Source organism: Pygoscelis adeliae, unplaced genomic scaffold (genome assembly GCF_000699105.1).
Source record: "Pygoscelis adeliae isolate BGI_AS28 unplaced genomic scaffold, ASM69910v1 Scaffold108, whole genome shotgun sequence".
NCBI classification, from domain to species: Eukaryota; Metazoa; Chordata; class Aves; order Sphenisciformes; family Spheniscidae; genus Pygoscelis; species Pygoscelis adeliae.
The window spans coordinates 8049464-8059703 of record NW_008825498.1 but is presented as its reverse complement, the minus strand read 5'-3'; the positions used below and the strand labels follow the sequence as shown (position 1 = coordinate 8059703).

Below are 10240 nucleotides of genomic sequence, written 5' to 3'. Positions count from 1 at the left end.
CTGAGATTTCAGAACAACTCTGTGGGGAAACGTGTGTCGGCTTAGGAAGCTGCCTTGGCTCAGGAAGCTCTGTAGATGCTTAGGTGGTGGCTTGGGGTGGTTTTGGTTTTAATCTGAAGTCCAGAAATGTAAGATTATGGTTCTCACACTAGTTTTAATAATCCGCTTTATGGTTATGTAGTTCTGTATATTACACATTTTATAGATTAATCTTTTTTTGTCTTTCTATAATGTCCAAGAGAGGCATGAGTGATGCCTGTTGAAGGAATTACAAGTGTGCGTGTGTATATTTTTAAATCTCAAGAACATGAATTTCAAGTGTCAGCTGTGATGTTATACTTGCAGACTCTTGGGACTTTATAATTCTTTCTGTTTATTCTCTGAAACAGTAAATGGACAGTAATTAATTTATTTCAAGAATTAACATTAAGAGTGGAAATTCATATTTCAGCATGTTGTCGCAATCCCTGGAGGTGATTGAAACTTTAATTATTAAGCAATGTCTCTGAAACGTACTTACTGAGTTTGATGCTTAAGGAAAGCTTAGGCAGGTGTCAAAACATTTGAGAGAGCTAGACAGTTAGAGAAATGGATTATAGAAGATTGAATAGTCAACTAACTGGACTTGTATATTACTAGGTGGTCAGTATTTCATGTGCTGCCCCAGGCTGGTGTATGGCATTGCAGACAATGATGTAATTGCCATTAATCATTGTGTGGAATAACATGCCCTACAAACGAGTGATTTATGTTTTCAGATGTTCAGGTTTTTTTAGGTTTTTATAAGGCAAAGTATCTTCACAGAAGACTAAATATTTAGAAATTTTTTTTTTTTTGCATTTTCTTCAGGAGCATTCAAAACATAGATTTACCAAACTTCTAAACTTCTTAGCACAAAGATAAAGTTTTAAGCCGACTTTATTTTATTTTACTTTATTTTTTCTGTAAGACTGAGTTCATAACACTTATTAAATAGGAAGTCGTGTTGGGGTGATGCAGCATCAGTGGAGTAGTGTGTAGTGGAGAGAATGTGCTGCTACAAAAGTAAACAAGGTGTACATTGCTCAGGCTCCCTGGTAACTTTGAGGTCAAATACAACTCGCCTGTCCTTCTGTGTAGTATATTCTTCTGTTATGCCAACAAGTGTCTTAGTCTAATCACTGCTTTATTTTCTGAGTGTACAGTGTTTATATTGGTACAGCTGTGGATCCCTTTGCTGGCAGTTGTGCTGGGTTGATGCAATATATGATTTACAGTTAAATTGTTCCTTAGCAACTAAAACAGTTTTCCCCAATGAGACAAAGAAGAAAATCTAATAAAATCACTTTAGAGCGCTCTGTGTGTATGTGGTCTTAAGATAAAACACTGCAGATCTTTGCAGGAATTTTTGAATTCAATTATGCTTGCGTAGATGACAGGTTTGCTTTTTCAAGGGTTTCTTTTACTTACATGCTTAGCCAGCAGAGAGTGGCTTAAAGATTCTTCTGTTGTATAAATTATTACAATTGTACGTGAGAATAAATATAGGAACACTATTAAAGTGGTTATAAGCCATATTGGGATATATAGTGTCTGTGTGTAAAACTAATTAAATGTTGATTTGCATCCCCCCCATTATGATGATGGTTATGGAGAAGTCCCATCCTAGACTGGGAAAACTAGAAATTAAGGTAGTCAAAAGAACTATCATTCTAGTTCTTAGAAAACTGTCAGCCTCTTTTTGCTAAGCTGTTGGTAACTAATGATTTTATCAATTTTTTTTTCTCTCATATGCCTTTTTGTGGTCTTACGCAGCATTTATGAATTCTGTATTAACTGTTGCTTAAAGTGGTTACTGAGGGATGTGGAAAAAGGTGAAATAGTTCAAAATAATTAAAATTAAACATTAAAGGTACCCTTATTGTGCAGAAAGCTAAACTTTATTGGCAGATGCTAAAAATATATTACTCTTAAAGGCAGAATGACGAATAAGAGTAGAAATGAGATTACTCAAAAGCTTACTGCACAAAACCAATGAATTTCTGACTTAATAGCAAATAGGAATACAGACACTCATTTTTAAGGTTGAGAGATGATCTGAACTGGCTGCAAGTTATTGGTGATTGTTATTACATTATTAAACTCCTTTACTATCCTCCTCCCCCCCTTTTTAACTCTGTAGTGTTCTACGTTTCTCTTTTTATATGACTTTTAGAGTGCAGGTTCCTTACCATATGTTTTAATTTTTACTGTTGCACATGGTGGAACTGATTGTTTGTACCTTGCAAGTAAATGCTTTGCATTCTTGTCTAAAGTTTCATTTAAATATAAATCTGAGTTGCTTTGTATTAGTGATTCTTACTTCCCTTGTCTCTTATAATTTGGCTTTTGTATTATGTTTCGTATCATGAATATGAAATATATGGAAAAATCTGTTTGCTATGGGACCTCTTTAAAATGCTCGTTTATTGTTGTAAATAAAGGCTTTGTCATAATTTGCCTATACTTGTTTCAAAAGTGGTCAGGTCGAGAGAGCTGGGAGGAGGGAAGCTGGCCAAAGGAATTGCAATGTGGAGCTGGTATATTGAATTAATATTAGCCCTTCTCCTGAAACTGTTAGCTCTATGGTGGGTTTTAGCTCATTTAAAATAATCTAGAGTCTGAAATGAATTTTGAGTTTTTCCTCTCAATGGGATGTTGTGCCTCTTTCATCTAATCAAACCAGAGGCCGCAATGTGTAAAACACTTCAATTTTTTTTTTTTAACCATATAGTTATTTTTAAATACCTATTAACAGAAATCTGAATGTTTTCTCTATCAAAATCAAATTATCCAACAAATTTTAAATTTCAGACATCTGATTTTTTTTTTTCTTCTTTTACTTTTGTTAGTGTCAAATCAATAGTGCCTTGACCTCATTTAATACTGCTTTGGAACTTGCAACAGACCAAAGGGAGATTCAACATGTCTGCTTATATGAAATAGGTAAGTTGGATATGTTTATGCTATAAATAGCTGACTTTCAAATTTAGACTAGCAAATTCAACAAACAAACAGGGTTACTTTTATTAGGATTTTAAAAAAGGTTTTAGAATATTGGACTTTGTCTTGGATGGATTATGGTAATAACTCTGTCTTCTCGTTTGGGCAAGTAGAATTCAATTTTTCATAATTTTAAAGTTTTCTGCAAATACAAGGTGATGCAAAATCAGTGAGTAGACTACAGAATTGAGGGCAAACTGTTTGCCTACAAAATATTATTTAAAATGAGTAATCTGATTTGTCTGTGGAATCACCACTTCTGTGCCAAAAACTAATTGGTCTAGTGAAGCTTCACAGTTTCCAGGACCTATATTTCATGTTCATTTCCTTCTATCAATAGCGATATATACTATATGTTCTTAATTTGCATACAAGTCTTTAGAGTGGAGAAGATATGTTGCTTCACGCTTTAAATGTGTCTCGTTAAGGGATCTTGTCACAGTGGGGAAGAGTAAGGGAGCCAGTGGTAGCTTTGTAAGCTTCAGCATCCTACAAAATACTGTATTTAAATAAAAAAAAGAGCTTTTGGTGTCTGTATAGATTTGTTGTTGCTCTGTTTGTATGGAATCTTACAATTCAGCATTTCCCAGTAAATTTAAACCAGGCTTTAAATGTATGTCATTGATTTGTTTTAACTTTTCCAATTAACTTGGAAGTTAATTGGAAGTTAAAAGTTAAAGTTTTAACTTTTAACAATTATTGTTATAATTGTTAAACTAGCTCTAGCTCTCATAACAGACCGTGTGTTTCAGTAGTGTTGACACCAAATTTGAATTACTGTGCTTTCTCTGAAGTTAAATTAGTCTTGCTTTTAGGTTGGTGCAGCATGATAGAGATGAATTTCAAAGATGCATTTGAATCCTTTGAGAGGCTTAAAAATGAATCCAGGTGGTCCCAGTGCTACTATGCTTATTTAACAGCAGGTGAGTATATTCAATATGTTGGATAAGTGATAAATCAATAATAAGGTTTTGGCACTGTTTTGTTTTCAGAAACTTACTAGTGCACATAGTGCCTTCCACACTGCCTGCTGCTTTTGCAGCTTGATGCCAGATTTGATGGACATAATCTTGTTTGTTTATATAATGTGCACTTGCATGCACACCCATGTACATGCGTGTACGTTCTCTCTCTCTCTCCTCCCCTTCTCCCCCCCATTGTCAGTATAGTGACAGGTCATATAACAGTGTATTGCAAAGATTTAATAAATAAATCCTTAGAGGTTGGGTGGTATTAGTTCCTTTAATGGGTATGAAAAAGAAGTACTGACTTGTTAATGATCACAGAGGGTACCTGGGGGAGTTGGGATTTGCATGTTTGTCAAATCCCCAGTCTGGATCCTTTCTGGAAGTGAGTGTGTGTTTTCCTGTGACTGTACGATATCTAATCTTAATTTTTCCTGTTTCGTATCCCAGTAGAACTAACACATTTTTGTTTCTATGTTCTTACAGTGTGTCAAGGAGCCACTGGTGATGTCAGTGGTGCTCAGAATGTGTTCAAGGAAGTTCAGAAGCTTTTCAAAAGAAAAAACAATCAGATTGAACAATTTTCAGTGAAAAAGGTTTGGTTTAGCATAGGCTGACTTATTTCAGTACAGTAATTACACTTGGTAATTTTGTTGGATTCTTTACCAGTATTTATTTTTGCAGGATGTATCTGTTTTCTGCTGTGTTGCTTCTGTAGAATTAATGGGAAGGATTCAGGTGGAAAAACAATGGTGTCATGTATTTTAAGGAGCTAGCAAAGGGAAATGTGAATTAGCTATTCACTTTACAACTAAAGTAATTATTAAAGATAAAAATACATGATACTGTAGTTGCTTTGGTAATTTTCCTTCTAGCTTTGCCTTTCTTACTCCTTTTTATCTTGTCTTGTTTGTCAAAGCCTTAGTTCTTTTTGAAAGCTAGGAGTTGTCTAGGAAATGTGTCCCAACTGATGATCTTGCAGATGTTACCATTTCAGCATCCAGTCAGTGTGTACTACCATAAAACAAATCAGGCTACGTAGAAGGAAGCTTTAATTTTGATCAGTATGTAAGCCCTTAAATTAATTGAAAGATTTTGTTTTTTAGTCTTAAAGTCTTTAAGCTAAGTTACCACCAACTTTATTTTCATAAAATTGCTGGATGCTTTCATGAAACAGTTAGAATTACTGTTTGTGATATATTGTTCCTGAATATTATGTTCCCTGTAAAAGGACAGATAACAGATCTCCCTTCCCTATTTCTCCCCACTTTGCAGGCAGATAGATTTAGAAAACAAGTGCCGACCAAAGAGCTCTGTGTCCTGGCATCCATTGAAGTATTGTACTTATGGAAAGCCCTTCCAAACTGTTCCCTCTCAAACTTACAGCATATGAGCCAAGGTATAATACGGTTCCTTGATTTATTTATTCACTTTTTTAAATGAGGTGTATAATTTTCTTCTGTTGTGTGGAGTAGCTGATTGTTGTAGCTTGAAAATTTAAACCTGTGTGCATGTGTCACAGCAAAACAGTTGGAGTAACAGCAGAATAATGACCCGTTAAGATTCAGCTTAATGCTTCATTTTTACCATTTTTATAGGTTTTTGGGAGACGTTTAGCTGCCTGCTGCATATAGTTGTTTTTTAATTAGTTGTGTTTGCCCGTTGTTTAAAATGAAACAATAGTGTGATGGTTATTGTTCAAAGTCACTAAGCAAAATTTAACTCATTTAAACCTAGCTACAAAATAAAAAAAATAAAACTACCAATTCATCTCTGTATGTCAGTTTTCTTCTGAGAGGAAATATGTAGCTTGTGAGGTCATGTATGGCATAAGGGTTCTGTTTATCTTGGTTGCTGGGACCATTTTAGTGGTGAAAGGAGCATTTTATGGTTGCCTCTTTCTTAGTCTCCAGATGTCTTTGGATGTCTGTCACATGAAGCTTATGGTAGCAGTGTTAATCATGAAGTTTTCAGTACTCCTCCCTCCATCCAGCCATCAGTCTTGTTTGCATTCTGCAAGCAGTTTCAAGTTATTACCAGCTCATTTAGAAAATAAAACAAAAAATGCCTGCCACCAAGATACTTCCTTTTTTCTGTAATTGTGAAATTTTGGGGATTGCACACGACTTTTATGTTAAGCTAGAAAACTACCAGTCTTTAAATTGAGAGTCAGGACTAGTTGTGGGGTTTTGTTCTGTTTTTAATTTAAGATAATTTGTCCATTTAAATTGCGTGATGGCAGTGGGTTACATTCAGATCCCTAGTTTTCTAGTCCCAAATATAATGGTGAATGAATCTAATCTTTAAAATTAGATTTACTTATGTAAAAATAAATTTCCAGACTTTTTTGTCTGTCATTTGCCTTTGGAACAATCAGCTTTAGTGGTTGTAAAGAGTATGTACTCCTCTCCTGCACGCTCAGAAGCAATGTAGATCTTCTTTCTATAAGCTTCTAGCCAGTGGTTCACATTTTAATATGAAATAGCAGTATCAATTAAAATTCGGAGATTTGCTTCTTCTAAGTATGATGCTGACAGATGTGTCTGCATCAGCGATCCCTGGTTGAAGATTTTCTGCACAATGAGGGTGCTATTGCTGCGCCTTATGCGTATCTCAAGAATGATGAGATGATAGGGGAATTTTTTTTTTTATTTGCTTCCTCTTCTCTTGAACAATTGGAGTGTAATTTGCTGGGGCGAGTTTCCAGGCTTTTCCTCAGGGCTAGAAGTTGACTTAAAAATAAAGGAATAAACTTGTATCCACATGTATCTCTTAAGTAAAATGCCAAGTAACATGAGACTTGCAACACAAGAGAGAGTTGACAGCCTTGTGTATTGAGTAATGTCCAAATACTTCATGCAGCCAACTCTTAGTTATTCATAGGTGGCTTATTTGGGTTGTGCATGAACTGTGTTGTGAATGCAGAGCTAGTTAAGATCTGGCAGGGCTTGAGATGAGGCAGAATGTGAAGTTGAAGGAGCTCTACTGCTCCAGGCACAGCAGTTCAGCTCCTTCTGCAGGGATGAAAAGCCCTGCAGGCCTCCCTGCACCCCAGGCTTTCTGGAGGCGATGGTGCAGAAAAGTGCAAATGGCTCCTCATGGAACTGGTCTTGATTTAACAGAGCTGGTGCTAATAAGCTTGATCAAAATGGAGCCTGATTCATCTAGAGATGGTTACATGCATCATGATTCAGTTCTTTCTGGAAACAGAGCACTACTTGGCTGAAGCACAGTCTGTCCCTGGATTGTGGGCCAGCTAAGGTCTGGCAAATAAGCCTTATCCTCTCATCAGCATTGAGAACTGTGATGACAAAATACCCTAGTCTGGGTTTTTAAGTCCAGTACAGATTTTTGTGCGTCTGTCACTTGGCTTCAGTTCAGAACAAATCGGTTTTGTCTGAACTGCTTGCCCTGTGCTCCTTGTGACTTGAACTATGTATTTTTCTTTCAAAATCTGGGACAACCCAGTTTCCCGTAACACCAGAAGGAGGTGATTGTTTCTTAACTTTACCTTTTAGTGGATATTTCAAAGACCAGTAGAGAAATGGATTCTCTTCTTCTTGTGAGAACACCACACCAACTGCCTTTGACTTCAGCCCATTCATTCCTGTTAGGAATTGTTCTCATGAGTGACAGATTGCTTGATGAGGTCCATACAAAATGGGTTGTATTTAAAAGAAACCAAATTACTTTGATTTATATTAATGTTACTAGCATCTCCTTTTTCTGGTTAAATTTAATCATCAGACCAAAAGTCACCGTAGACCATAATTCTTGTCTAAGGAAGGATTTCAATCCATCTTGTTTGTTTACTGGAATCTTTTCATTAAGCTTGTCAGGATGTTGATGATTCATCAGCTGTTGGTTTGAGAAACTTGCTTCTTGGTGCCATACACAAATGCTTAGGAAATTCTGAAGATGCTGTTCAGGTAAGTTGTTAAATGATAATTTACACCATTAATCCTATTTTATGAGCTATTCTGTTAAACAGTAAATATTGTTGAGTAAGAGTGTTAAGCAAGCAATTAGTTGTCAGTGCTGTTGATCATACTGTTTTGTGAATTCCAACAGTATGTCAGGTTCTCTTCAAATCTTGTTTAGCATGTCTTTGCTATATTCTGTGTTGTAAAAGTAATTGGCTATGTTGAATGAACATGATAGCTAAAGTGGCTTGTAGGAGCAAGAGTTAAAGAGAAGCTGGGTAGAAGAATGGAGAAGTTCTTGGCTCTGCTGGATTTACTTTGTCCAACAGAGAAAATTCAGCTTTTTAAAAAAAATTACTTGGAGATTGACCTTTCAAAAAGCATGGGTTTGCTGCTTCTCCTCCAGGCCTGTTGGACACTGAGAGGTTTGATTATTAGCACATACCAAAGAATAATTTTGCCACTGCTCCAGGCTTTGCTCTGTAGGCACAACTTTTTTTTTCCTCCCCAAAACAGAATGCAATTCACATAAGCAACAAGGAAGCTGATGCTGTCAATAAAGCTTTTTTCTTTTTTTTTCTTTTTTTTTCTTTTTTCTGCTTCTCTCAAGCATATCTTAAATAATCTGGGTATTCATCTCTGATGTTAAAGTTCCTTGTTAGATCTAGTATTTTTTCAATATGAAGTTGGAAAACTGTTGAAACAGTCAATATGTTACTTGGTAAAAATCCAAACAAATGGTTTTGCCTTGATACAGTAGTGTCAGTGAAAACCTCTGGGTCCTCCCTTAAAGAATCTCTACCATTGGAAATTTTCAATGTATTCTCATTTTAGCTTTGGGCTAATTTCTAGTGCTTAAAGATGTACGGTGGTTCTGGATTTTTTTAAGTATCAAACAGTCAATTTTAATGTATTACTGCAATCTTTTTTTTTCCTTTTTCTTTAATTTTTATAGTTCTTTCAGCGAGCTGCTAAGGATGAACTGTGCCGTCAAAACAACTTATATGTTCAGCCATATGCTTGCTATGAACTTGGCTGTCTTCTATTAGACAATCCAGAGGTAATAGCGTAACCTGTTTTTAAACTCTTAATATTAGGGTGGGGAGTCAACATACCACTATACAAACAATGAAACAAAATTTATAGGTGATAATGTATGTTAAGTTTTAAAAATGTGTTTTATACCTACCGTAAAGAAACTTACTACTTTGTTTTTTTGCAAACCAAGAAATGCAATGTGTTTTAGGTCACAACATCTTAATTTTTCAATATCAAGAGCTAGTTATCTGTGGATAACACTGCAATGACTTGTTTTGTTGTTACTGGGTTTTATTTTTACATAAGAAATAAAGCTTGAGACTCTCTGGGATTCTTCAGGGCAGCTGTTACACTCCTGACCACTAGCGGTGTCTTTCTCTAGCAGTAAAATGAACATGTCTGCAAACCTACAGCAAGCAGTAAAGCAAGAATTTTGAGTGTAGCACTACATTGTTTTGGTTATTATTTAGTACTTTACCCCAAAAAGCACCACAAAGACTTCACTTTTCAGCTCTTTGATCATGCCATGATACCCATTTTTTCGTATGTGCCTTACAGAACCAGTATATATACATACTGGGGTAAAGACCTCTCTCCCCGTTCACTTGCCTTAGTGTTCCTGCAGCTGGTGGCAGCAGGGGCCTGGCAAGAATGCCTTGGGTAGGCAGGGATTTGTTGTCTGCAGGTGGCATTTAGTGTGGTGAGTGCCTAGGATCCTTTTCTTACGTATTTAATTTCCTGTTGGATGCTGTTCAAGTTCAAAGAAAGAGAGTTATACTCTCCAAATAGAATTTGGTGCCTTCTTAAAACAGCTCCATGTTTTTGGGATCAAACATATTTGGAACAATATGGTATTTGTCAAAAGTCTTTTTACTTTGGGATTATTTATCCCCACTCTCTTAGGACAGATATCTTCCTAATATCTTGAATTATTAAATGGTTCAAGACCATCTAAGGCACCTAAAGGTGCACAAGTCCATGGGACCCGATGAGATCCATCCGCGGGTCCTGAAGGAACCGGCGGATGAAGTTGCTAAGCCACTATCCATCGTATTTGAGAAGTCGCGGCAGTCCGGTGAAGTTCCCACTGGCTGGAAAAGGGGAAATATAACCCCCATTTTTAAAAAGGGGAAAAAAGGAAGACTCAGGGAACTACAGGCCAGTCAGTCTGACCTCTGTGCCTGGGAAGATCATGGAACAGATCCTCCTGGAAGCTATGCTAAGGCACATGGAGGACAGGGAGGTGATTCGAGACAGCCAGCGTGGCTTCACCAAGGGCAAATCCTGCCTGAC

At 36.4% G+C, this 10240-nt stretch overlaps 1 protein-coding gene across 1 annotated transcript in view; it reads left to right on the top strand.

The window, feature by feature from the left end:
• The window catches only part of TTC39C (tetratricopeptide repeat domain 39C), a 26996-nt gene that overhangs the window by 12706 nt on the left and 4050 nt on the right, over positions 1-10240 (top strand). The window contains exons 6-11 of the mRNA XM_009331444.1: positions 2871-2964; positions 3837-3944; positions 4473-4582; positions 5262-5385; positions 7818-7915; positions 8865-8969. Coding sequence (XP_009329719.1) covers positions 2871-2964; positions 3837-3944; positions 4473-4582; positions 5262-5385; positions 7818-7915; positions 8865-8969 — 639 coding nt within the window. The remainder of the gene's footprint in view (positions 1-2870; positions 2965-3836; positions 3945-4472; positions 4583-5261; positions 5386-7817; positions 7916-8864; positions 8970-10240) is intronic.